The sequence below is a fragment of the Aquarana catesbeiana genome, unplaced genomic scaffold (genome assembly GCF_042186555.1).
Source record: "Aquarana catesbeiana isolate 2022-GZ unplaced genomic scaffold, ASM4218655v1 unanchor233, whole genome shotgun sequence".
NCBI lineage: Eukaryota > Metazoa > Chordata > Amphibia > Anura > Ranidae > Aquarana > Aquarana catesbeiana.
This window is the reverse complement of record NW_027362661.1, coordinates 4,300,118-4,326,419: the sequence shown is the minus strand read 5'-3', so window position 1 is coordinate 4,326,419 and position 26,302 is coordinate 4,300,118. Positions and strand designations below refer to the sequence as shown.

Genomic DNA, 26,302 nt, shown 5'->3' with positions numbered 1-26,302 from the left:
CTCCCAGCTTTCGAGGAGGATCCAGTCACCTCAAAATTGCATGAACTTCTTGTAGCAAGATCTCTACGGCGCTACATAGAGCTCACGCATCAGTTCTGAAAGGATCAACGCCTGTTCGTTATCCCTAAGGGCATTAAAAGAGGGAAGGCAGCATCCTAGATGACTTTGGCTAGCTGGATTGTGCGACTAATTCAAAACACGTACCGGGCTAGGGGTCTTCCAGTTCCAAACGCGGTTAACGCTCATTCAACGCGAGGAATGGCCTCAGCTTTGGCACAGGTCACTCCGGAAACAATTTGCCAGATGGCTAGTTGGTCCTACTTTAGCACCTTCATGGCACCCTATAGTCTAGATACAGCCGTTCCTACTTCCCGTGATTTTAGGAAAAAAGCGTTACAATTGTCGAACCGACATTAAAATTTCCTTTTTGCAGTAACCCTCCCTGTGAGCGAGTTATTTACCATAGGTATGCTGCCATGAAGGCACCAGGAAGCCCGGAAGCCGCTGCAGCCGCAGAATATCCGCAGAAGTCCGCCCCCCCGTTGTGTGCTGGGAAACACACAGTTCCCAGCACACAACGGGGACCAGTGCAGAGGCGCAGCGCGACTCGCGCATGCGCAGTATGGAACCGGGCAGTGAAGCCGCAGCGCTTCACTTCCCGATTCCCTGACCGTGGATGGCGGTGGGGGCAGCCGAGAGCCAAGCGATTGATCGGCTTCGGCTGCCGACATCGCTGGACCCTGGGACAGGTAAGTGTCCCTTTATTAAAAGTCAGCAGCTTCAGTATTTGTAGCTGCTGGCTTTTAATATGTTTTTTAAAGGTGCAGCTCCTCTTTAAGGTTAACGCCTCTTAGAAAGTCTCTTTACCCGAAATGGGATTTATTCGTGGTACTCAATGCCCTGACAATTCCTCCTTTTGCACCCACTGAAGAATATGCTCTGGAAGACATTACTTTAAAAACTGCCTTTTTAATTGCCATCACCTCAGGTCGAAGAGTGTCAGAAATTCAAGCTCTAGGGGCGAAAGAGCCATACATTACCTTTTTTCTGGACAGGGTTGTTTTGCAACCTATTCACCAGTTTGTTCCCAAGGTGCGGTCCATCTACCACCTTAATCAGCAATGGGTTCTCCCAGCTTTCGAGGAGGATCCAGTCACCTCAAAATTGCATGAACTTCTTGTAGCAAGATCTCTACGGCGCTACATAGAGCTCACGCATCAGTTCTGAAAGGATCAACGCCTGTTCGTTATCCCTAAGGGCATTAAAAGAGGGAAGGCAGCATCCTAGATGACTTTGGCTAGCTGGATTGTGCGACTAATTCAAAACACGTACCGGGCTAGGGGTCTTCCAGTTCCAAACGCGGTTAACGCTCATTCAACGCGAGGAATGGCCTCAGCTTTGGCACAGGTCACTCCGGAAACAATTTGCCAGATGGCTAGTTGGTCCTACTTTAGCACCTTCATGGCACCCTATAGTCTAGATACAGCCGTTCCTACTTCCCGTGATTTTAGGAAAAAAGCGTTACAATTGTCGAACCGACATTAAAATTTCCTTTTTGCAGTAACCCTCCCTGTGAGCGAGTTATTTACCATAGGTATGCTGCCATGAAGGCACCAGGAAAATGGAAAATGTAATACTTACCTTTCCGTAATTTTCCTTTCCTGGTGCCTACCCATGGCAGCATACGCCCTCCCAGTTATAATCCTAAAGTTTAGAAGACTAGTTACAAGAATACCTAATGGGGGAGGCAGCTCTTTTTTTTATAGAGTTTAAAGTGGTCCTGTGGGTTGGTTGGGGGCAGAGCAACCAACCATAGGTATGCTGTCATGGGTAGGCACCAGGAAAATGATGGAAAGGTAAGTATTACATTTTCCATTGTCCCAGTGTATTGGACCTAACGTACACAGGGATGCAATTGTTGTTAAAGATCCTTCTGAGTTTTTCTGACATTCCAGTTACTTATGGGGTGATTATATTTCTCCAAATCGTTCTGCTTTTCACCCCAGTTTGTTTTCTTGGCCTTGTGGATGTTTTAACCAAGACCCAGTCTGGGTAGCCACAAGCTGTCAAAGCACTTCTGAGATGTCTGTGTTCTTTGTCTGTAGACTGTTTTTGTTGTTACCATGTCAGCTCGATATTGCAGAGTCCTAAGAACCCCCAGCTTGGGTTCCAGTGGGTGGTGTGAGTCACAAAGCAGATAGTGGTGTGTGTGGGGGTAGCTTTCCTGTAGGACTCCTTGCCCAAGTTAACCTTTTTCCTTGCCTTGTAAGACACAGTCCAGAAGGGGTCATTTGCTATTCACTAAAAGCTTGTATTTCTGATGCTCTAATCTGGACCCTCTATCCAATTAATGCCACCCATGGCGCTGACTCAAGCATCCCTCCAGCGCAAGGTCAACTTGCTGCCGTACAAATTGACCACTAGGAAAATAAACTATAAAAATTTCTACATTTGTGGAGAGAATGGAACAGAAGCCAGTAGATATTGTAAAGTTGTGACTGTGCAGTGCGCATGAATGAACTGGAGATAATGAGTTCAACCAAGCTTGTCAAATTCCACTCACTGGGCCAAAACTTTGCAATGCCATAAGCCCAATGTGGGGAGTGAACCCACGACCCTGAGATTAAGAGTCTCATGCTTTACCTAATGAGCTAGCCAGGCTAAACTTAGAGCGGAGAACTGTAGAGACAAAATAGCAATCCTTAGGTCGCTGGTTCGATTTTGGCTCAAATGATTTTCTTTTTACCCTGCCTCTCTCCCCTTTAACTAGAAGGCAATCTGTCAACACTACAAATGTGAAATTGGGAAGCCAATGCTTTTATCCATGCATTTAAACCATGCATTTATATTTCATGTCTCCCTTGGGCCGGTGTGGGCACACTGAGCTTGTGGTCTCTGTGGTGCAAGCAGTTAGCGCGCTCCGCTGTTAACCGAAAGGTTGGTGGTTTGAGCCCACCCAAGGATGCTCTTGTTTTCTCATTACCTTAGCAGTGCCCAAAGGCCTAGTCTAAAACTAACCTAGGAAGGCAACGCCTTTAGTTCTCCTCAGATAGCTGTCAAATGAGCATTCAACAAGCGTACACTGGAGACTTGCAAAATGTACAAGGCATTTGCCACATTCAATTGGACTTGTTCTGTAATGTTGAAGATGTTTCATAGTTTATCAAGCCACTTATTTGGCTCTGGTCAGTCTCAGGAAGAAACCCCAGCACTTCTATTCACACCTAAAGACAATCACCATGGAATGTGTAGATGTTGCTAGTCCAAGAACAGTGGGGGGGGGGTGAGGTGTGAAAATTGTACAATATGAACCAACAATAGTAGGGAAATGGGAAATATGAAATATGCAATTTTCCCAACACTGTACTCAAACAAAATTTATGTCCTTTTTTTCCCCACAAATAGAGCTTTTTTTTGTGGTATTTGATCACCTCTGTGATTTTAATTTTTTGCGCTATAAACAAAAAAAGAGCAACAATTTACTTTTAGTATAATAAATATCTAAAAAAAAAAAATTTAAAAAAACAAATTTCTTCATCAGAAAAAGTGAACGGAACCTGTCACTACATTTAATTTAACAACGGCATGCCTCCATCCCTGAATATTGGTTAAAGAGGAAAAAGTGGAACTTTAAATGAGGCAAGCCGTTATAATATTGAAGAACATATAACCATGATTGAACTGTCATAATGACATGTAATAATTCATAACATAATAAAGCATAATGTACTATATCAACAATTAGCAATATATAGTATGGTTATGAAGAATCAATGTTTTAAACATAATAGTAATAATAAAATATTTATTAAATGTTTAACAAACATGATTGATACAATAATAAAGCATAAATAATGCCAGACATAATGTAGACATGATTAGCAAAGTAAACCCACATAGACTCATACATTAATAATAAAAACATATACACATACAGGTTAAAAATTCATAGTTAAGGCAAGCTTGTCTTGGCCCCCTATGTTGGAAACTTAGCGCGTTTCATGGCATACAGCCACTCATCAGAAGTTAGATGCATAGTTATAGTGGAAGGATAAATGGACAATAAATCTATTAATATATGGTACTCTTTAAGGGGGAGAAAAACATTCACGTAACCAAGCCAGTTCTCAATTACTCACACAGCAGCCCTTGGGCTTAAACCAGCTGCTATGGGGAAGTGAGCGGTGGTCCTGGATAAGCTGTCTCGCCCAGGGTTGAGGCGGGAGACCCACCCCAAACAAGTTGTGGACCAAAGGAAGCAACCAAAGGGCAAAACCAACCCTTGGGGTACATTCCCTAAGTGTAGTGTACGTGCACTTATCATGCACCTGATTCTGTGAAAAAGGGGGGGGGGGGGGCATAAGTGAAAAAATATAACATTTTTTAAAATGGTGAGAATACAAAAAATAAATGCTGTATAAAAATGGTAATACATGTATAGGTTTCCACAGAGGGAGTAATGTGGATGTTAAAAGTGATATGTGAATGTGAGAGGGTCTCACCATAGAAGTCAACATGTATATGCACAAAAAAGATATAAAATAAATGTATTATTGTTAACGCACTTCAAAATGAGTGCATATGTAAGCAATGAAGGCAATAACCTGGTGTGCATAAGTGCAGAGTCAAAAATGACCCAAAGTTACCTGGATGATTTGAAAAAATAGAGACGTGAGTGGAGACCCTTCCTCATGGTGGGATCATGTGGACTGATCAGTCGGTTAGCCTTGGCTGAAATACCATCAGTCCAGGGCAGGTCCCCGTCAACGTCATGCCTAGACATCATTCAGCGAGACACAGGCGGGGGGGGGGGGGGGGGACCAGCCCACTTACGGTACATGCGACCACAGTGGATACCCTTCTGCCTTGGCTGTGGCGTTAGGTGGAAAAAGACCGTCCTCGCATCGCAGCCTAAATGGAGCGCCACGTGCAAGGTGTGTCTACATGATGCCGATGCGTCGAGATCAAGCCCCACCCCCATCGCACGCTGGGATGGAAGGGGGGAGGGATCTGGTGCGCATCGCAAACCCCAGAACAATTATCCAAGCTCCGTCTACCATGGCCTGGGCTGGCTATGGATGGAATATATAATTAAGGAGACAGATGTCAAATTATATTAAATGAATAAGATGATAATAGTGATGATGATAATGATCCTAATGTTAGTGATGCATTAAGGGTTGCCAAAGGAGAAGCTACGATGAATAAATATATGTGTGTGGACTGTAGTTAATTAGCAAAAATAAAATTATAGGTAGTTGACTAAGGATAGTATGAGTATTTGTGTGGCAATAAAATAGTTGGTATGGCAGGTCTCTGAACACCCCAGGCGAGACAGCTATTCCAGGACCACCGCTCACTTCCCCATAGCAGCTGGTTTCAGCCCAAGGGCTGCTGTGTGAGTAATTGAGAACTGGCTTGGTTACGTGAATGTTTTTCTCCCCCTTAGAGGGTACCATATAATAATAGATTTATTACCCATTTATCCTTCCACTATAACTATGCATCTAACTTCTGATGAGTGGCTGTATGCCATGAAACGCGTCAAGTTTCCAACATAGGGTGCCAAGACAAGCTTGCCTTAACTATGAATTTTTAACCTGTATGTGTATATGTTTTTATTATTGATGTATGAGTCTATGTGGGTTTACTTTGCTAATCATGTCTACATTATGTCTGCCATTATTTATGCTGTATTGTATTAATCATGTTTGTTAAACATTTATTAAATATTTTATTATTACTATTATGTTTAAAACATTGATTCTTTATAACCATACTATATATTGCTAATTGTTGATCTAGTACATTATGCTTTATTATGTTATGAATTATTACATATCATTATGACAGTTCAATCATGGTTATATGTTCTTTATTCAATATTTTCAAACAGCTTGCCTCATTTAAAGTCCCATTTTTCCTTTTTTCTCTTTTACCAAATTTCTTCTTAAGTTTAGGCCAAAATGTATTCTTCTACATATTTTTTGTAAAAAAAATAAAAAAAAATTTGTGCAAAAGTTATAGCGTCTACAAAATAGGGGATGGATTAATGGCATGTTTATTATTATTTTTTTTTACTAGTAATGGCGATGATCTGCGATTTTTAGCGGGACTGCAACATTGCGGCGAACAGATCAGACACTTTTTTGGGATTATTGACATTTATACATCGATCAGTGCTATAAAAAAGCACTGATTACTGTGTAAATATACTGGAAGGGAAGGGGTTAACACTAGGGGGCGATCAAGGGGTTAAATGTGTTCCCTAGGGAGTGTTTCTAACTATGGGGCAGATGGGACTGACTGGGGGAGGAGACCGATCGCTGCTACTAGGATTCAAATGGAACACACACTGCGGAATAGGTACAACGTTCTATTGATACAAAAATCTGAAATATAAACATATCATATGGAAAAATAGCCAGAACAATTAATCAGAACCTTCACCAATAGAATGATTAAAACTTAATGACAATGTTGTCATGATTAAAAAACAGCCCGGGTTCATCAGCACACTCACAGTCACTCCACATACACACGGGGGGTGGCTGATTGTTCAAAGCCTAAGATAAGGCATCCAGTAGCACCAAATTGCAAGAAATATTTCATTTAAGCATCCCTTGAATTCTATGACACACAGCGGTGTCAAACATTGGAAGCGGGGATATTGATCCGAAGAAACACCCACTATGATAATTAGCTACATTGGAAGAGCTAATATATGCTATCCAGAGATAATCGCATATGCGATTGCGGGTGAATATAGAGTCTAAATGTTAGAAACAAATTCAGTTTATAATTCATATTGTTGTATCAATAAAACTTTGTACCTATTCCGCAGTGTGTGTTCCATTTGAATCCCCTCTCTGGTTTAATTTTCTCTGTATGCATTCTATTAAGGCTTCAGGAACCCCAGTTATAATTAAGCTTAGTCAGTAATATACTTAATATATTAATTGTATTTAAACTCTCAGAATTGAATTTCCCCTTTCCCTATCTGTTATTGTCCTAGCTACTAGGAACAGCAGATCTGTCTGTACTCCACTCACAAAACAGGAATCTGTTTGTTTACATTGACAGATCTCTGTTCTGTCTCTGTCAGGAGCGTTCGCAGGTGCCCAGCGGACATCGCGACCGCTGGGCACGTGCATCGGCTCCTACCTCACGCGGCGGGTGGGCGTGTGCTCCCTATAACCCTTAAAGCGACAGCTGTACAGCAACGCTGATTTGCGCAGGGGAGCCAACCTGCCACCGTATAACGACTGCGGCTGGTCGGCAAGTGGTTAAAATGAAAAATAATGATTTCAGCCACTAGATGGGGCTAATTCCTGTGATACTTATCATCACTGTATTAAACAAAATATAAGCAATATTTGTCATGGCTGGAAAAGTGATTGTCACCTTTATCCAATAAATTGTTAAGAACAGACCTCTTTGTGTTTGTGAAAGCTTACATCACAAAATATACTCAATGAAAGGTAATGACTCAATTTTTATTTTTCTACTGCTATCAATGGCCAACACGGTACAAGACTTCATCCATGTCTTTGGTGATCTCTGATCTCCTTATGAGCTGTTTATCACACGATGAAGATCAGCCATGGAGTATATCTGAGGTGTATATCAGGGTGTGCTTCTTCCCCACATGAGAGCTGTGATGTCCAGCAACATTCATATAGAAGACATTTCCCACACTCAAGGCACTAATACACCTCAAGGGTTGTGTGGGATCCCTGATGTACAGGAAGACAGGACTTCAGTGAGGAACAATTCTCTCACTCAGGACAGGAATACGGCTTCTCCCCTGTGTGAGATCTCTGATGTTTGCAAAGATGGGACTTCTGTGAAAAATATTTCCCACACTCAGGGCAGGAATATGGCTTCTCCCCTGTGTGAGATCTCTGATGTCTGTTAAGATCAGACTTCTGTAAAAAACATTTCCCACACTCAGGACAGGAAAGTGGCTTCTCCCCCGTGTGAGATCTCTGATGTCTGTTAAGATCAGACTTCTGTGAAAAACATTTCCCGCAGTCAGGACAGGAATGTGGCTTCTCTCCTGTGTGAGATCTCTGATGTCTGTTAAGATCAGACTTCTGTAAAAAACATTTCCCGCAATCAGGACAGGAAAGTGGCTTTAGCCCCGTGTGAGATCTCTGATGTTTGTAAAGATAGGACTTCTCTGAAAAACATTTCCCGCACTCAGTACAGGAATACGGCTTCTCCCCCGTGTGAGATCTCTGATGTATAGAAAGACTAGACTTGTCTGAAAAACACTTCCCACACTCAGGACAGGAATACGGCTTCTCCCCTGTGTGAGATCTCAGATGTTTGTAAAGATGGATCTTCTGTGAAAAACATTTTTCGCACTCAGGACAGGAATACGGTTTCTCCCCCGTGTGAGACCTTTGATGTATAACAAGGGTTGATTTTTCTACAAAACATTTCCCACATTCAGAACAGGAATGCAGCTTTTTCCCCATGTGATGTTTTTGATGGCTGGAAAGGCCAGATTTACCTGAAAAACATTTCCCGCACTCAAAACAAGAATAAGGCTTCTCCCCAGTGTGGGATCTCTGATGTGCGACAAGTTGTCCTTTTACTGCAAAACATTTCCCGCACTCAGGACAGGAATGCAACTTCTCACTTTTGTGCATTCTTTGATGTGTTTGATAAGTGGAATTGTTCGAAAAACATTTCCCGCACTCAGAACAGGAGTATGGTTTTTCCCCTGTGTGAGTCCTTAGATGTGTGGCAAGATATGATTTTTGTACAAAACATTTCCCACACTCAGGACAGGAATATGGCTTCTCTCCTGTGTGAGATCTTTTGTGCCGATTAAAACCATATTTAAAACGAAAACACTTCCCGCACTCAGTACAGGAAAACCTCTTATCTGTTGGAAGGACGGCACCTTCCCTCAAAGTCTGAGGTTCCTCAGGATAAGAGGAATATGATGGTCCATCTACACTGTCTGGTGCCGGATGGACATTTGAGGTAGTCGGGTTTTCTCCTGGACTATACTGTGTGATGTCCTCATCTTCTACTTTACAGTCTGGAGACAAAGTGAGACAATCCTCTGAGGTTTTCCTCATCTCCCGTCCATCTACTAAAATAGAAATAAAAGGATTATTACTATACATGAGCAGATTGGTTCCCCTAAACCAGGACTCCGCCCACATCAGGCAGCTTTGTCTCTGAGGATCTTACAATTCCACCCTCAAGGTAACTAGTAAATGGGTCCTCTGATCTCCTACCAGTTCATGTCTTTATTCATGGACCTTAGTCAGTGAGAGAGGAAACAACGAGAACTGTCTTTTATAGGAGTGACAGTGATGAGGGGATTATAGGACGAGTGTCCCCACCCCCTCTATCACTCATCGCCATCTTCCCAACACAAGAAGTCCTTAACTTCTTTATTTAGAGAGGTGGCTCACTAATTAGGAAAATTAGGTGGTCGCCTAAGGCCTTGAGCTTACAGGGACCTTCGTGGCCCCCTAATTTGCCTACCATGTGTGTGGGAGGGAATGTCCCCTGGTTGCTGTCCCCAGGCTGGACTGACTGTAGGGAATGCCGGGGCCGCATATCCTAACAAGAGCTTCCTTCCCCCGACCTCCCCTTTCACTCACTGTGTACGGCTGCTTAAACACACTGCCTTGCCCACCACACACTCTGTCAATCAGGGGTTACATCACAACAGGGCTCGGCAGCTCTGTATAGAATGAGGGCACTGCTGACATCTCCCTCCTCACCCACCACGTGTGCCTGTCTCCCCGTACTGTGTATGCAGCGAGTGCTCAGAGGAGAATGAAGATGTCGGGAGGGGACCAGAGGTAACGGGGGTGGTGTGCCTAGGACTGGACACAGGTGAGCTGTGCCATTGCGGCTCATTATCATAGTGGCTCTGTACAGCATTGTCTATGGGAGCTGTATAGTGTGTGCTGGGGGAAGACTCAATCTGTACTAGGACCCACCTGAAGTGTGGATATGGGGTGGGCACTTCAACTTACTGCTCTCTTATCTATGAGCTATGTGGGCATGAAGAGTTACAGTGGGGACGGAAAGTATTCAGACCCCCTTACATTTTTCACTCTTTGTTATATTGCAGCCATTTGCTAAAATCATTTAAGTTCATTTTTTTCCTCATTAATGTACACACAGCACCCCATATTGACAGAAAAACACAGAATTGTTGACATTTTTGCAGATTTATTAAAAAAGAAAAACTGAAATATCACATGGTCCTAAGTATTCAGACCCTTTGCTGTGACGCTCATATATTTAAGTCAGGTGCTGTCCATCTCTTCTGATTATCCTTGAGATGGTTATACACCGTCATTTGAGTCCAGCTGTGTTTGATTATACTGATTGGACTTGATTAGGAAAGCCACACACATGTCTATATAAGACCTTAAGCTCAAAGTGCATGTCAGAGCAAATGAGAATCATGAGGTCAAAGAAACTGCCCGAAGAGCTCAAAGACAGAATTGTGGCAAGGCACAGATCTGGCCAAGGTTACAAAAAAATTCTGCTGCACTTAAGGTGTCTAAGAGCACTGTGGCCTCCATAATCCTTAAATGGAAGACGTTTGGGACGACCAGAACCCTTCCTAGAGCTGGCCGTCCGGCCAAACTGAGCTATCGGGGGAGAAGAGCCTTGGTGAGAGAGGTAAAGAAGAACCCAAAGATCACTGTGGCTGAGCTCCAGAGATGCAGTCGGAAGATGGGAGAAAGTTGTAGAAAGTCAACCATTACTGCAGACCTCCACCAGTCGGGGCTTTATGGCAGAGTGGCCCGACGGAAGCCTCTCCTTAGTGCAAGACACATGAAAGCCCGCATGGAGTTTGCTAAAAAAAACACCTGAAGGACTCCAAGATGGTGAGAAATAAGATTCTCTGGTCTGATGAGACCAAGATAGAACTTTTTGGCCTTAATTTTAAGCGGTATGTGTGGAGAAAACCAGGCACTGCTCATCACCTGTCCAATACAGTCCCAACAGTGAAGCATGGTGGTGGCAGCATCATGCTGTGGTGGTGTTTTTCAGCTGTAGGGACAGGACGATTGGTTGCAATCGAGGGAAAGATGAATGCAGCCAAGTACAGGGATATCCTGGATGAAAACCTTCTCCAGAGTGCTCAGGACCTGAGACTGGGCCAAAGGTTTACCTTCCAACAAGACAATGACCCTAAGCACACAGCTAAAATAACGAAGGATTGGCTTCACAACAACTCCGTGACTGTTCTTGAATGGCTCAGCCAGAGCCCTGACTTAAACCCAATTGGGCATCTCTGGAGAGACCTAAAAATGGCTGTCCACCAATGTTTACCATCCAACCTGACAGAACTGGAGAGGATCTGCAAGGAGGATCCCCAAATCCAGGTGTGAAAAACTTGTTGCATCTTTCCCAAAAAGACTCATGGCTGTATTAGATCAAAAGGGGCTTCTACTAAATACTGAGCAAAGGGTCTGAATACTTAGGACCATGTGATATTCCAGTTTTTCTTTTTTAATAAATCTGCAAAAATGTCAACAATTCTGTGTTTTTCTGTCAATATGGGGTGCTGTGTGTACATTAATGAAGAAAAAAATGAACTTAAATAATTTTAGCAAATGGCTGCAATATAACAAAGAATTAAAAATTTAAGGGGTTCTGAATACTTTCCATCCCCACTGTATGTACAGCTTGGTGCCCCCACCACACCATTTACTTGCCACAGTGATGAAAAAATATGCAAGCTCCAGCTCATGTTAGGAGTTTCTGCAGTACAAAGGACTATCTACTTACCCCCACATGAAGGAAAGGCGAGTATAAGAACAGTGGGAGAGTCATGTCCACACAGTCTCTGACCATCTCCATGTCCGCATAGTCTCTGACCATCTCTTGTATCATGTCTGCACATCTCCTGTATCATGTCAGCATAGTCTGACCATCTCCTGTATCATGTCTGTACAGTCTGACAATCTCCTGTATCATGTCTGCACAGTCTCTGACCATCTTTTGTATCATGTCTATCGTGTCCACACAGTTACATAGTAGGTGAGGTTGAAAAAAGACACAAGTCCAACCTATGTGTGGGATTATATGTCAGTATTACATTGTATATCCCTGTATGTTGCGGTCGTTCAGGTGCTTATCTAATAGTTTTTTGAAACTACTGATGCCCCCCCCGCTGAGACCACCACCTGTGGAAGGGAATTCCACATCCTTGCCGCTCTTACAGTAAAGAACCCTCTACGTAGTTTAAGGTTAAACCTCTTTTCTTCTAATTTTAATGAGTGGCCACTTTCCGCGAAAAAGTTTTATCCCCATTGTGGGGTCACCAGTACAGTATTTATATATAATCATACCCTCTCTCAAGCATCTCTTGTCCAGAGATGATAAATTCAGTGCTCGAAACCTTTCCTCATAACTAATATCCTCCAGACCCTTTACTAGCTTAGTTGCCCTTCTTTGTACTCGCTCCATTTTCAGTGCCTCCTTCCTGGGGACTGGTCCCCAGAACTGGACACCATACTCTAGGTGCGGCCGAACCAGAGTCTTGTAGAGCGAGAGAATTATCGTTTTATCTCTGGAGTTGATCCCCTTTTTAATACATGCCAATATTCTGTTTGCTTTGTTAGCAGCAGCTTGGCATTGCATGCCATTGCTAAACCTATCATCTACTAGGACCCCCAGGTCCTTTTCCATCCTAGATTCCCCCAGAGGTTCTTCCCCCAATGTATAGATTGCATTTATATTTTGTCCACCCAAATGCATTCTTTTCCTATATTAAACCTCATTTTTCATGTAGTTGCCCACCCCATTAATTTGTTCAGATCTTTTTGCAAGGTTTCCACATCCTGCTGAGAAGTTATTGCCCTGCTTAGCTTATTATCGTCCGCAAATACTGAAATTGAACCCCATCCTCCAGGTCATTTATGAATAAATTAAATAGGATTGTCACAGCACAGAACCCTGGGGAACCCCACTACCCACCTCTGACCATTCCGAGTACTTCCCATTTATCACCACCCTCTGAACTAGCCAGTTTTCAATCCATGTACTCACCCCTATGGTCCATGCCAACGGACCTTATTTTGTACAGTAAACGTTTATGGGGAATTGTGTCAAATGCTTTTGCAAAATCCAGATACACCACGTCTACGGGCCTTCCTTTGTCTAGATGGCAACTCACCTCCTCATAGAAGGTTAATAGATTGGTTTGGCAAGAATAATTCTTCATGAATCCATGCTGATTACTGCTAATGATACCGTTCTCATTACTAAAATCTTGTATATAGTCCCTTATCATCCTCTCCAAGAGCTTGCATACTATTGATGTTAGGCTAAATGGTCTGTAATTCCCAGGGATGTATTTTGGGCCCTTTTTAAATATTGGTGCTACATTGGCTTTTCTCCAATCAGCTGGTACCATTCCAGTCAGTAAACTGTCAGTAAAAATTAGGAACAATGGTCTGGCAATTACTTGACTGAGTTCCCTAAGTAACCTCGGATGCAAGCCATCTGGTCCCGGTGATTTATTAATGGTCTCTGACCATCTCCTGTATCATGTCTGCACAGTCTCTGACCATCTCCTGTATCATGTATGTAGTCTCTGGGGGGGGAAGTCTACAGAGGAGTCAAGAGCAGGAGCGCTGCCAGGACAGGGATCACGGGAGGAGTCGGATGTGTGCGGATTGTGGAAAGGAGAATATAGGATGATACGAGAGCCACCAAGCTGGAGCCAAGAGAGGACACTCTGACTGAGCCCTGCATGGTGCACCTGAGAGGAGATCAGTAACATCCCTGCAAGGCCAGTCTGAGGGGGGAATCAGTGATGTAAGGGGGAGTGAATACTTTAAGGTAAGGGAACACTGATATAAAGATCCCCCTTATATTAGTAACCCTTATCTTAGCGCATTAACTCTGTGGAAGGTGGTCTGTGGTCACTAGAGTCCCCCTCACATCAAAGTTCCCGTTGGAACGCTGCAGACCCTGATGTAAAGGGGAACTCTAATGTAAAGGGGAATGCTGTGCACTGTGATATAAGGTGATCTCTGGTCACTAGAGTCCCCCTTTACAAGAAAGTCTGCAGCATTTCCCTTGACATCAAAAAGTCCCCTTGCACTGTAAGGAGGAATCCTGCAGACTCTGATGTAAGGGGGAACTCTGTGCTGGCTGGGTTATATTGCCCTGACCTTCATGTAAATGGAGAAATATAGGTTTTGACTTTTGTTCCTAGCTGCAGCTGCACACATTTTATCTATATTTATGTGCGTGTAATATATATCTATATGTATACACATACACATATACACACATACATATATACACCCTATGTTTAATGATCTTTGATGAAAGAAGAATTGGTTAGAGAAAAATCTAGAAACTGTGAATTTATATTTTAAAGGATTTAATGTTCCTAATATATGCAATTTAGGCCCCTTTCACACTGCCGCGATTTTAAAGTTGCACAATTTTGCGGACATGATTTTGCCGCAATTCCAGGGAATGCCTGTGTATACTTAAGGTCTATGGACCTCAACTCGTATCAAAGTCAGACCAAGGTAGTACAGGGACTACTTTGAAGTCGCACAGATATGAATGGTTATCATTGAGAATCATGGGGTACAACTTGCCATGCGACTCTGATGTCCAAAGTCGCAGGAAAAGTCGCATAAGTGTGAAAGGGGCCCAATACAGTTAATTGTTATCACTTGAATTATTTTTCCCATTATGGGCGTCAGTGGAGCCTTATGTCAAAGATTTGCCTTGGACCCCACAAAGCCTAGAGCTGCCTCTGCTTATTTAGTCCATGATTTAGTCATGAATAACAGCGGGGTTGAGCCCCCCCAGAGGTCAGAGAGTGAGGATGGGGGGAGAACAACCAAGATGAAGACTGGACTGATCCTGAAGACCACCATCATTGGGTTATTGACTCCTCCCTCATTATCACTTTCTGTTTAAGGTTCCAAAGTTTGAGGATGTTATCACATTATTATCAATATGTAAAAGTCTGTGCTCCAATCAAAATATTAGATATAAAATGTCCAGCTGATAGAAAATGGGTGCAAAAATGTCAGGACTATGTAATGTACAGCATAGAGTATATAGTGCAGGGGTCAGGGGTATGCAATGTACAACATAGTGTATAGAGTGCAGAGGTATGTAATGTACAACATAAATTATATAGTGCAGGGGTCAGAAGTATGTAATTTACAACATTGAGTATATAGTGCAGGGGTCAGGACTATGTAATGTACAATATAAATTATATAGTGTAAAGGTCAGGACTCATAATATTGGTATTCAGTAATCAGTGGAAGACAAGTTGCAGAGATCCCACACCGCTGCCTCCCATCTCCTGAGACTGCACTCAGTGACTTGGGTCTGAGACTATACAGACATATCCCTCCACCCGGCACAGACAGCAAGTAATCCTTGGAGAATTGTTCTGTCAGAGATCTTCTTAGACCCAGGTATGGGACAGAGGACTCAAAGTACATACCACAGATGCCTAGGTCGAGTAACACTTATGGTAAAAAACAACATTTCTTCCAGCTGAACCCCAGAATCTCCATAAATCCAGTCTAGATACATATCGTAAATTGTGTCTGCAGCATAGAGAAGAAAGATTATCCAAGAGAAATACAGGAATATAGGACGGGGAACACAGCTCAGGAAAGTGACCAGGATATTACAGGCTGATATCACCCAGTCCCCACCCTACTCTGGACCAATCAGTGAGCAGTATGCTGGAGGAATATATTTAGTGTTAATGACCCACCTGTGCTGATCTCTGTAGGAGTGTCCTCCTCTATAAATGTCCCCGTTATTTCATCCTCCTCAATAGACTGCTGATCATCCCTCACATACCTCTCTTCTTCTTCTGCTTTAACCTCAAATTCTATATCGATTGGATCTCCACTCTAAATCAAGAAAATTAGAGAAAATATCATCTGTAAAATATAATCTTTATTATTGTGACATCACATAAAAAATCCACACATTGTCTAAATAAGTCTGTGTTTTATAAGCCCCGTCCCACCAACCTTGTAACAGTGAGGGATGGTGTGACCTTCCTGTGTGGAATCCCGGGAATACAGAGGACGGGGACATCTCTCTGGTGGGTTCCTGGTATTAGGTGGCTCCATCATATCCTTGTGTCCTTCTGATAACTCCTCCATCACTCCATACTCCTCATCCTCCTCTTTATACTCTTTTTTAACAACAATATTATCATTCCTGAGGTTTCCACTCTGAAAATATAATAAAACATTCATTGTAACAAACATGCTGTGTATAAATCATAACTACCAATAATTGTCAATCATCTACCTGATGATGGTGAGGGATGGTGTGATCTTCCTGTGTGGAATCCCGGGAATACAGAGGACGAGGACATCTCTCTGGTGGGTTTCTGTAGCTGGATGTCTCCCCCATGGTGTCCTGGGACAGATCTTTGTGTTCTTTTAGAAACTCCTCCATCACCCCATCCTCATCATCCTCCTCTTTTATCTCTTCTTTAACCTCAACTTTAGAATCTCTCAGATTTCCACTCTGAATATATAATAAAAATGACATCAATGGTAACAATGCAGATAATGTACAGATCCTAATGATACTATCAGTGATTGTTCCTCATCTACCTGATGATGGTGAGGGATGGTGTGACCTTCCTGTGTGGAATCCCGGGAATACAGAGGACGGGGACATTTCTCTGGTGGGTTCCCATTACTGGATCCATCTGTAGGAAACACACACACTGACTGAATACATTGTTTCTATGTGTTTATCAGATGATGGGGGATCTAGGTGGACCCTCCGTACTGCTCTCTCCTTTACAATAAAGTCTCCTCTTACCCGGTGATGTGAGGGGCGGCTGATTGTCCATCATGACGTCCTTGTAGAGATCCTTATGTCCTTCTAAATACTCCCACTCCTCCATGCAGAAATAGACAGTGACATCCTGACACCTTATAGGAACCTGACACACAATGATACAGTCACCATCCAGACACATCCCTTGTCTGTTACTCTCATGTGATCAGGTGATGTGCGGAGGAACGGAGTGTAAATAGCAGACAATTTTCTCCAGAGCTCCTAATGGTGGGGATGGATTTTGCTGAGTGCTGGTGCCAAGTTTCCACACCCCAGGATCACTGCAGGTGTGGAGAAAAGCTGTGTAAGAGGATATGGAGGAGAGATGAGGCGGAGATCCAGGAATCAGGATAAAGGTCAGGACAAGCAACAGACGAGCGCATCCAAGAGATGAAGCCGGGGTCACTACACAGAAAATCAATCCAAGGAAACAACAGGCAGGACGAGGAATAGCAAGAAGGAGCTCAGAGACAAATGAGAATATTGCTCAGCCAATGGGAGATTATCTCAGCATGACTTACATAATGAAGGAGACGAGGGGGAGGGGAGGAAGTCACTTATGGTGACCATAGAGACATGGAAATTCAGCTGGTTCAGCAGGGATCGGTCACATTTCCATCCATGTGTGGTCACTGCCGGATAAAAGTCACTCGATCAGCGGCTGCAGCCAATAGCTTCATCACTGATCTGTGTATTCTGAGAGCGGAGGAGCGCCCCCCATTGTCAGAATACAATAGTGCAGCGGGGAGGATTCCCCCATCCCTCTAGGGTTGCCACCTCATCCCTTTAAAACCCAAACACATATGAATTACACAGGTTCTGTGGCTGATTAAGGTGGTAATTAAACTCACTTGGTGCCTTATCTGAATTAAATTAGCCCCAGAACCCGTGTAATTCATATGTGTTCAGTTTTAAAGGGATGAGGTGGCAACTCTACATCCCCCTCCAATGTGTGGATGGGGGAATCACTTCAGTTTTTTCCTCTCATCCCGCTGGCTGAACGTTAAAACTGAACCTTGTATGACCAGCTTTAGAAGCAAAATATATTAATCATCAACTGATCCCCCTGAAGGGGTTAATCTATATATTACCTCCTCTGCCGCCAGATCCTGTATTGTCTTCTCTCTACTTCCTATGGAATGTCCTATGTACCTGACATCACTTCCTGTCTTCCATAGAGACTTCCTGTCTGGGTAGAGGTTAGCTCACCACCTTGTGGAGCTCAGAGGAACTGCATCCCCAGTAAACATCTCATAGTGTGAACACGGCCTTGTGCTGTGTGTATGTACTGTATATCCTTATAGATAGGGTCATCTCCACTCCCACCAAGGGGGATAGAAACATATTACTTCTCGGGGGGGAGACATTTTCAATCTCCCCTGCCCCTGGACGGGCTGGCAGCATCAATGGTGAAAGACGTACAGAGAGTTTTCCAGGTGTCTGGACATGTTCTTGGTTGCACAAAATCCTCTAATGCCCCGTGCACATGGTCAGAATTTCCGACAGAAAAAGTCATATGGAAGCTTTTCATCATATATTCCGACCGTGTGTATGCCCCATCTGACTTTTTACGTCAAAAATTCAGACGGACTTATATAGAGAACACGTTCTATATTTTTCAGACGGAACAAATTCCTATCGGGAAAACTGCTCGTCTGTATGCTCTTCCGATGTACCAAAAATGACGCATGCTCTGAAGCAAGTACGAGACGTGGTACGTGTTGTCCCGTCGTACATGTTGTACGTCGCCGCGTTCTTGAAAGTCGGAATTTGGTGTATGCAAGACAGCTTGAGCAGAATTCCGTCTGATAAACCTTCAGAGTTTATTCCGACGGCAAAACTGGTCGTGTGTACAGGGCATTAGAGTAAGGATGGCATAGGAGAAAGGTATGATAGACCCCTGTGAGAAATGTCACAGGGCCATATTTGCTCATAGTTCCTCTTACCATTGATGCTGCCAGCCCATCCAGGGGCAGGGGAGATTGTCATACTTACCACAGTATTACATTAACAGTTACAGACTAGGCCCAAGGTCTATGGTGTGAGCAGATGTCCAAACTGTTTGTGTACAGCCTGGCCTAGGCTGACACCACCATGGTTCCCTGCAACACCAACCCGCCTGGCCTCTTACTGTATTTTTTACCTGCCTTATGTTATCTAATCAGACAGTGTGAATGGACCTGAGGAGTGTGTGCTTTTAAGTGACAACGTTGTTGCTTAACCTTTTATTCCTGTGTAGTCTGCGTCTTTGATATTTGTGTGATATTATTACTCAATATCGTTTTTTACAGTGGGTGAGACTGCAGTTGCTTTATTCCCTTCCTCCTTTTAGAGCTCCTTTGGGGTCTTCCCCAATTTTTGTGTCTGTATCACCAGTGTTTAGGAGTTGAGGGGAATAGCACCACTGAATGTATCGGTGAGACAGTACCCCCGGTTTGTAGATGCAGCACTGTATCACATCTCAGGACTTTTCAGGTGCTTTTTTATGACTGTTAGGGTAATATAACCCAGCCAGCACAGAGTTCCCCCTTACATCAGAATCTGCAGGATTCCTCCTTACAGTGCAAGAGGATGTAAAGGGGAATGCTGCACACTTCCTTGTAACTGGGAACTCTAGTGACCAGAGATCACCTTTTATCTGAGTGCTCAGCATTCCCCTTTACATGACTGAGCGGACATGATACAAGAGATGGTCAGAGACTGTGCGGACATGATACAGGAGAGGGTCAGAGACTGTGCGGACATGATACAAGAGATGGTCAGAGACTGCAGACATGATACAAGAAATGGTCAGAGACTGTGCAGACATGATACAGGAGATGGTAAGAGACTGTGCAGACATGATACAAGAGATGGTCAGAGACTGTGTGGACATGATACAAGAGATGATCAGAGACTGTGCGGACATGATACAAGAGATGGTCAGAGACTGTGCGGACATGATACAAGAGATGGTCAGAGATTGTGCAGACATGATACAAGAGATGGTCAGAGACTGTGCAGACATGATACAAGAGATGATCAGAGACTGTGAAGACATGATACGAGAGATGGTCAGAGACTGTGCGGACATGATACAAGAGATGGTCAGAGACTGCAGACATGATACAAGAGATGGTCAGAGACTATGCAGACATGATACAAGAGATGGTAAGAGACTGTGCAGACATGATACAAAAGATGGTCAGAGACTGTGCAGACATGATACAAAAGATGGTCAGAGACTGTGCAGACATGATACAAGAGATGGTAAGAGACTGTGCACACATGATACAAAAGATGGTCAGAGACTGTGCAGACATGATACAAGAGATGGAAAGAGAGTGTGCAGACATGATACAAGAGATGGTCAGAGACTGTGCGGACATGATACAAGAGATGGAAAGAGAGTGTGCAGACATGATACAAGAGATGGTCAGAGACTGTGCGGACATGATACAAGAGATGGTCAGAGACTGTGCGGACATGATACAAGAGATGGTCAGAGACTGTGCGGACATGATACAAGAGATGGTCAGAGACTGTGCGGACATGATACAAGAGATGGTCAGAGACTGTGCGGACATGATACAAGAGATGGTCATAGATTGTGCGGACATTATACAAGAGATGGTCAGAGACTGTGCGAACATGATACAAGAGATGGTCAGAGACTGTGCGGACATTATACAAGAGATGGTCAGAGACTGTGCGAACATGATACAAGAGATGGTCAGAGACTGTGCGGACATGATACAAGAGATGATCAGAGACTGTGCAGACATGATACGAGAGATGGTCAGAGACTGTGCGGACATGATACAAGAGATGGTCAGAGACTGCAGACATGATACAAGATATGGTCAGAGACTATGCAGACATGATACAAGAGATGGTAAGAGACTGTGCAGACATGATACAAAAGATGGTCAGAGACTGTGCAGACATGATACAAGAGATGGTAAGAGACTGTGCACACATGATACAAAAGATGGTCAGAGACTGTGCAGACATGATACAAGAGATGGAAAGAGACTGTGCAGACATGATACAAGAGATGGTCATAGATTGTGCGGACATTATACAAGAGATGGTCAGAGACTGTGCGAACATGATACAAGAGATGGTCAGAAATTGAGCAGACATGATACAAGAGATGGTCAGAGACTGTGCGGACATGATACAGTAGATGGTCAGAGACTGAAGACATGATACAAGAGATGGTCATAGATTGTGCAGACATGATACAAGAGATGGTAAGAGACTGTGCACACATGATACAAAAGATGGTCAGAGACTGTGCAAACATGATACAAGAGATGGAAAGAGACTGTGCAGACATGATACAAGAGATGGTCATAGATTGTGCGGACATTATACAAGAGATGGTCAGAGACTGTGCGAACATGATACAAGAGATGGTCAGAAATTGAGCAGACATGATACAGGAGATGGTCAGAGACTGTGCGGACATGATACAGTAGATGGTCAGAGACTGAAGACATGATACAAGAGATGTTCATAGATTGTGCAGACATGATACAAGAGATGGTCAGAGACTGTGCGAACATGATACAAGAGATGGTCAGAGACTGTGCGGACATGATACAAGAGATGGTCAGAGACTGTGCAGACATGATACAAGAGATGGTAAGAGACTGTGCAGACATGATACAAGAGATGGTCAGAGACTGTGCGGACATGATACAAGAGATGGTCAGAGACTGTGTGGACATGATACAAGAGATGATCAGAGACTGTGCAGACATGATACAAGAGATGATCAGAGACTGTGCAGACATGATACGAGAGATGGTCAGAGATTGTGCGGACATGATACAGGAGATGGACAGAGACTGTGTGGACATGATACAAAAGATGGTCAGAGATTGTGCGGACATGATACAAGAGATGGTCAGAGACTGTGCGGACATGATACAAGAGATGGTCAGAGATTGTGCGGAGATGATATAAGAGATGGTCAGAGACTGTACGGACATGATACAAGAGATGGTCAGGGACTGTGCAGACATGATACAAGAGATGGTCAGAGACTGTGCGGACATGATACAAGAAATGGTCAGAGATTGTGCGGACATGATACAGGAGATGGTCAGAGACTGTACGGACATGATACAAGAGATGGTCAGAGACTGTGCGGACATTGCTACAAGAGATGGTCAGAAACTGTGTGGACATGACTCTCCCACTGTGCTTATACTCGCATTTCCTTCATGTGGGGGTAAGTAGAAAGTCCTTTGCCCTGCAGAAACTCTTCACATGAGCTGGAGCTTGCACATTTTTTTTATCACTGTGGCAAGTAAATGGTGTGGTGGGGGGCACCAAGCTGTACATAACTCGTCATGCCCACACATAGCTCATAGATGAGAGAGCAGTAAGTTGAAGTGCCCACCCCATATCCACACTTCAGGTGTGTCCTAATACAGATTAAGTTTGCCCCCAGCACACACTATACAGCTCCCATAGACAATGCTGTACAAAGCCACTATGATAATGAGCAGCAATGGCACAGCTTACCTGTGTCCAGTCCTGGGCACACCATCCCCGTCATCTCTGGTCTTCTCCCGCCATCCCCCTGATCCCCTCACACCAGTCATATGATGACACTGTACTGCACTGGTGACACCCTGATCACCCCACACCAGTCATATGATGAAACTGTACTGCACTGGTGACACCCTGATCACCCCACACCAGTCATATGATGACGCTGTACTGTACTGGTGACACCATGATCACCCCACACCAGTCATATGATGACGCTGTACTGTACTGGTGACACCATGATCACCCCACACCAGTCATATGATGACACTATACTGCACTGGTGACACCCTGTATCACTGCCACACCAGTCATATGATGATGCTGTACTGCAGTGGTGACAGTATGCGAAAAAGAATTGTTAAAAAAAAATATTAAATTCATTTTTCAAAAAATTGTGACAAAAAATGACAATTTCCAAGAACTCGCCATGTCTCTTACTTAATACCTCAGCGTGTCTTCTTCCCAAAAAGGGGTCACGTGTAGGGTATTTGTACTGTCCTGGCATTTTAAGAGCCTCAAGAAATGAGATCAGCCGTCAGTACCTCGGGATTGGCGGATTTCCAGATATATATCCCATAGTTTGTGGACTCTATAACTTTCCTACAGACTAAATAATATACACTGATTTGGGTTATTTTTTTTACCAAAGAAATGCAGCAGAATACATTTTGACCGACATTTATGAAGAAAGATTAAACTTTTTTTCCTAAAACTTTCAGTCTTCTTTCAGTTATTTAGCAAAAACTAAAATACCCCAGTGGTGAGGAGAAAACACCAAAGAAAGGTTATATTTACATGAAAAAATATATACATTTCATTAGGGTACAGTGTTGCATGACCGAATAATTACCAGTTAAAATAGCGCTGTGGCGAATAGTAAAAAATGGTCTGGTTATGAAGGGGTAAAACCTTCCAGAGGTCCTATGGGGATGGCAATATGTGGCAGCTAAATGAATAGTCCTCCTAGCAACGTAATAACCAGGCTGAAGCCTGTTTAGAGAAGGGTTGACCAATTCATTTTCCTAATAGGCCACATGAAAATCTGGGACTGTTGTGGAGGACCAAACTTAATTCTGCTCCATATTAATTTTGGACTGGGGAAGGTCTGTAAGTATGTAAACCTATAGAGAACAAACACCTGGCACTGGAATTTAGGTACAACTGCTATGAAAATGGTCTCCTTTAGATGGGCTTTTTGGGGGGGTGGTACAAATGGGCAGCTGAGCCACATTTTTTCTGCCCTTGAACTGTAAAATAACTGGCGGATGGGGCTTGTCAAACTCATGCACTGGGGTCATGCCATAACAACGTGCTATGCATGCAATTGCAATGCGGTAGTGTGTCATTGTGCGGTTAAATCAGTTGGTGATGGGATGATATATAACACCTCCTCACTGCCTGCCAAATGCCCTCTGAAAAGCAATATGACTGGAAGGAGAGAGCCTGAGATGGGTACAGGGTGGATTTCTGGGGATCCTGTCCTTAGATGGGTACAGTGGGAATTTCTGGGGATCCTGTCCTGAGATGGGTAAAGAGGGAATTTCTGGGGATTCTGTCCTGAGATGGGTACAGAGGGAATTTCTGGGGATCCTGTCCTGAGATGGGTACAGTGGGAACTTCTGGAGGATCCTGTCCTGAGATGGGTACAGTGGGGATTTCTGGGGATCCTGTCCTGAGATGGGTACAGTGGGAATTTCTGGGGATCCTGTCCTGAGATGGGTACAGTGGGAACTTCTGGAGGATCCTGTCCTGAGATGGGTACAGTGGGGATTTCTGAGGATCCTGTCCTGAGATGGGTACAGTGGGGATTTCTGAGGATCCTGTCCTGAGATGGGTACAGTGGGGATTTCTGAGGATCCTGTCCTGAGATGGGTACAGTGGGGATTTCTGGGGATCCTGTCCTGAGATGGGTACAGAGGGAATTTCTGGGGATCCTGACCTGAGATGGGTACAGTGGGAATTTCTGGAGGATCCTGACCTGAGATGGGTACAGTGGGGATTTCTGAGGATCCTGTCCTGAGATGGGTACAGTGGGGATTTCTGGGGATCCTGTCCTGAAATGGGTACAGTGGGGATTTCTGAGGATCCTGTCCTGAGATGGGTACAGTGGAAATTTCTGAGGATCCTGTCCTGAGATGGGTACAGTGGGGATTTCTGAGGATCCTGTCCTGAGATGGGTACAGTGGGGATTTCTGGAGATCCTGTCCTGAGATGGGTACAGTAGGAATTTCTGGAGGATTCTGTCCTGAGATGGGTACAGTGGGGATTTCTGAGGATCCTGTCCTGAGATGGGTACAGTGGGGATTTCTGAGGATCCTGTCCTGAGATGGGTACAGTGGGGATTTCTGAGGATCCTGTCCTGAGATGGGTACAGTGGGGATTTCTGAGCATCCATCCTGTCCCGAGATGGGTACAGTGGGGATTTCTGGGGATCCTGTCCTGAGATGGGTACAGTGGGGATTTCTGTGGATCCTGTCCTGAGATGGGTACAGTGGGAATTTCTGGGGATCCTGACCTGAGATGGGTACAGTGGGGATTTCTGGAGATCCTGTCCTGAGATGGGTACAGTAGGAATTTCTGGAGGATTCTGTCCTGAGATGGGTACAGTGGGGATTTCTGAGGATCCTGTCCTGAGATGGGTACAGTGGGGATTTTTAGGGATCCTCACCTGAGATGGGTACAGTGGAGATTTTTGGGTATCCTGTCTGGGAGTGAAGAATAGGTGAACAGCTCCTGGGGTTTGAAGAGTGCAGATGATAACACGGGAAGAAGTTGGCTGGGTAGCAGAGAGAAGGGAGAGCATCGGAATGTCTCCTAGGCAATGCTCTCCCAGCAGAACTGAGCCTCCTCTATATAGCAATCAGCTCCTCAGGCTCTCTCCTTCCAGTCCTTGCAGCTCTCCATACAGACATCTGTCAGAGTGCTTCTCTTAGCCAGTCAGCTTCCTCACTGAGGTGGTATGGTGACAGTGGAGGCATCAAGGGCTGTTTAGGGACAACCAAATGGCAGGATGTTGCTCTGGGACTGCAGTTTTTCAGCCCAGCATGCAGAGTGCATTGGTCAGAAGTATAACTTATACAGCTCAGTTATCAAATACCTGGTAAAGATGTTGTGGGGGCCTCTCTTGCACCTCCTACCCAACACTCCTGAAGGTGTTGGTGGGTAGAGTTGGTAGTCGCAGTCTTCAGGACAGGATTCAGGAGCCACTTGGCACCAGAGCAGAACACGGAAGAAGGACCAGGAGACAAGCAGAGGTCAGCAACAGCCAGGCAGTCAGGGACCAAATCAGCAGGTAGAGCAAGTCCAGAAAACAGGCCAAGATCAGTAACAGCCAGGCAAAGCAGTACAGAAGCAGCAGGCAAAGAAAAGTCCAGTAAACAGGCCGGGGTCAGAGTAATCAGGTAAAGAAAGTTGAAGCAGGAGCAGCAGCGAAGTCCAAGGGCAAGTCGGGTCACACACAAATAAGCAGGTACAGCAGATCGAGTCTCAGGAACAAGCTGAAGTACATTCAGCAACTGCACATAGTGACAGTCCAGTTTAATTAGGCAACTGGGTGCCAAGTTCACTTGAGCGTACGTCTTATTGTCGTCCTATGTACAGATACTCCAGTCTCTGCTGTGGAACTCTGCAGCTCCTCCAGGGTTACCTTAGGTCTCTGCGCTGCCTCTCTGATTAACGCCCTCCTTGCCCGGTCCGTGAGTTTTGGTGTGCGGCCGTCTCTTGGCAGATTTGCTGTTGTGCCATGTTCTTTCCAGTTGGTTATGATAGATTTGATGGTGCTCCTAGGGATCATCAAAGATTTGGATATTTTTTTATAACCTAACCCTGACTTGTACTTCTCAACAACATTGTCCCTTACTTGTTTGGAGAGTTCCTTGGTCTTCATGGCAGTGTT

General features: G+C 44.2%; 2 protein-coding genes across 2 annotated transcripts in view; one reads left to right on the top strand and one right to left on the bottom strand.

Annotated features, from left to right (window-relative positions):
- Window positions 1–26,302, top strand: part of LOC141121849 (uncharacterized) — a 380,396-nt gene that overhangs the window by 289,979 nt on the left and 64,115 nt on the right. The gene's annotated exons all lie outside the window — the stretch shown is intronic.
- Window positions 6,827–26,302, bottom strand: part of LOC141121908 (uncharacterized) — a 49,985-nt gene continuing 30,509 nt past the window's right edge. Inside the window, exons 9-11 of the mRNA XM_073611664.1 lie at window positions 8,675–8,889; window positions 8,519–8,590; window positions 6,827–8,434 (exon numbers count right to left, since the gene is read on the bottom strand). Of these exons, the coding sequence (XP_073467765.1) occupies window positions 7,779–8,434; window positions 8,519–8,590; window positions 8,675–8,889 (943 nt within the window). The 3' untranslated portion in view covers window positions 6,827–7,778. The remainder of the gene's footprint in view (window positions 8,435–8,518; window positions 8,591–8,674; window positions 8,890–26,302) is intronic.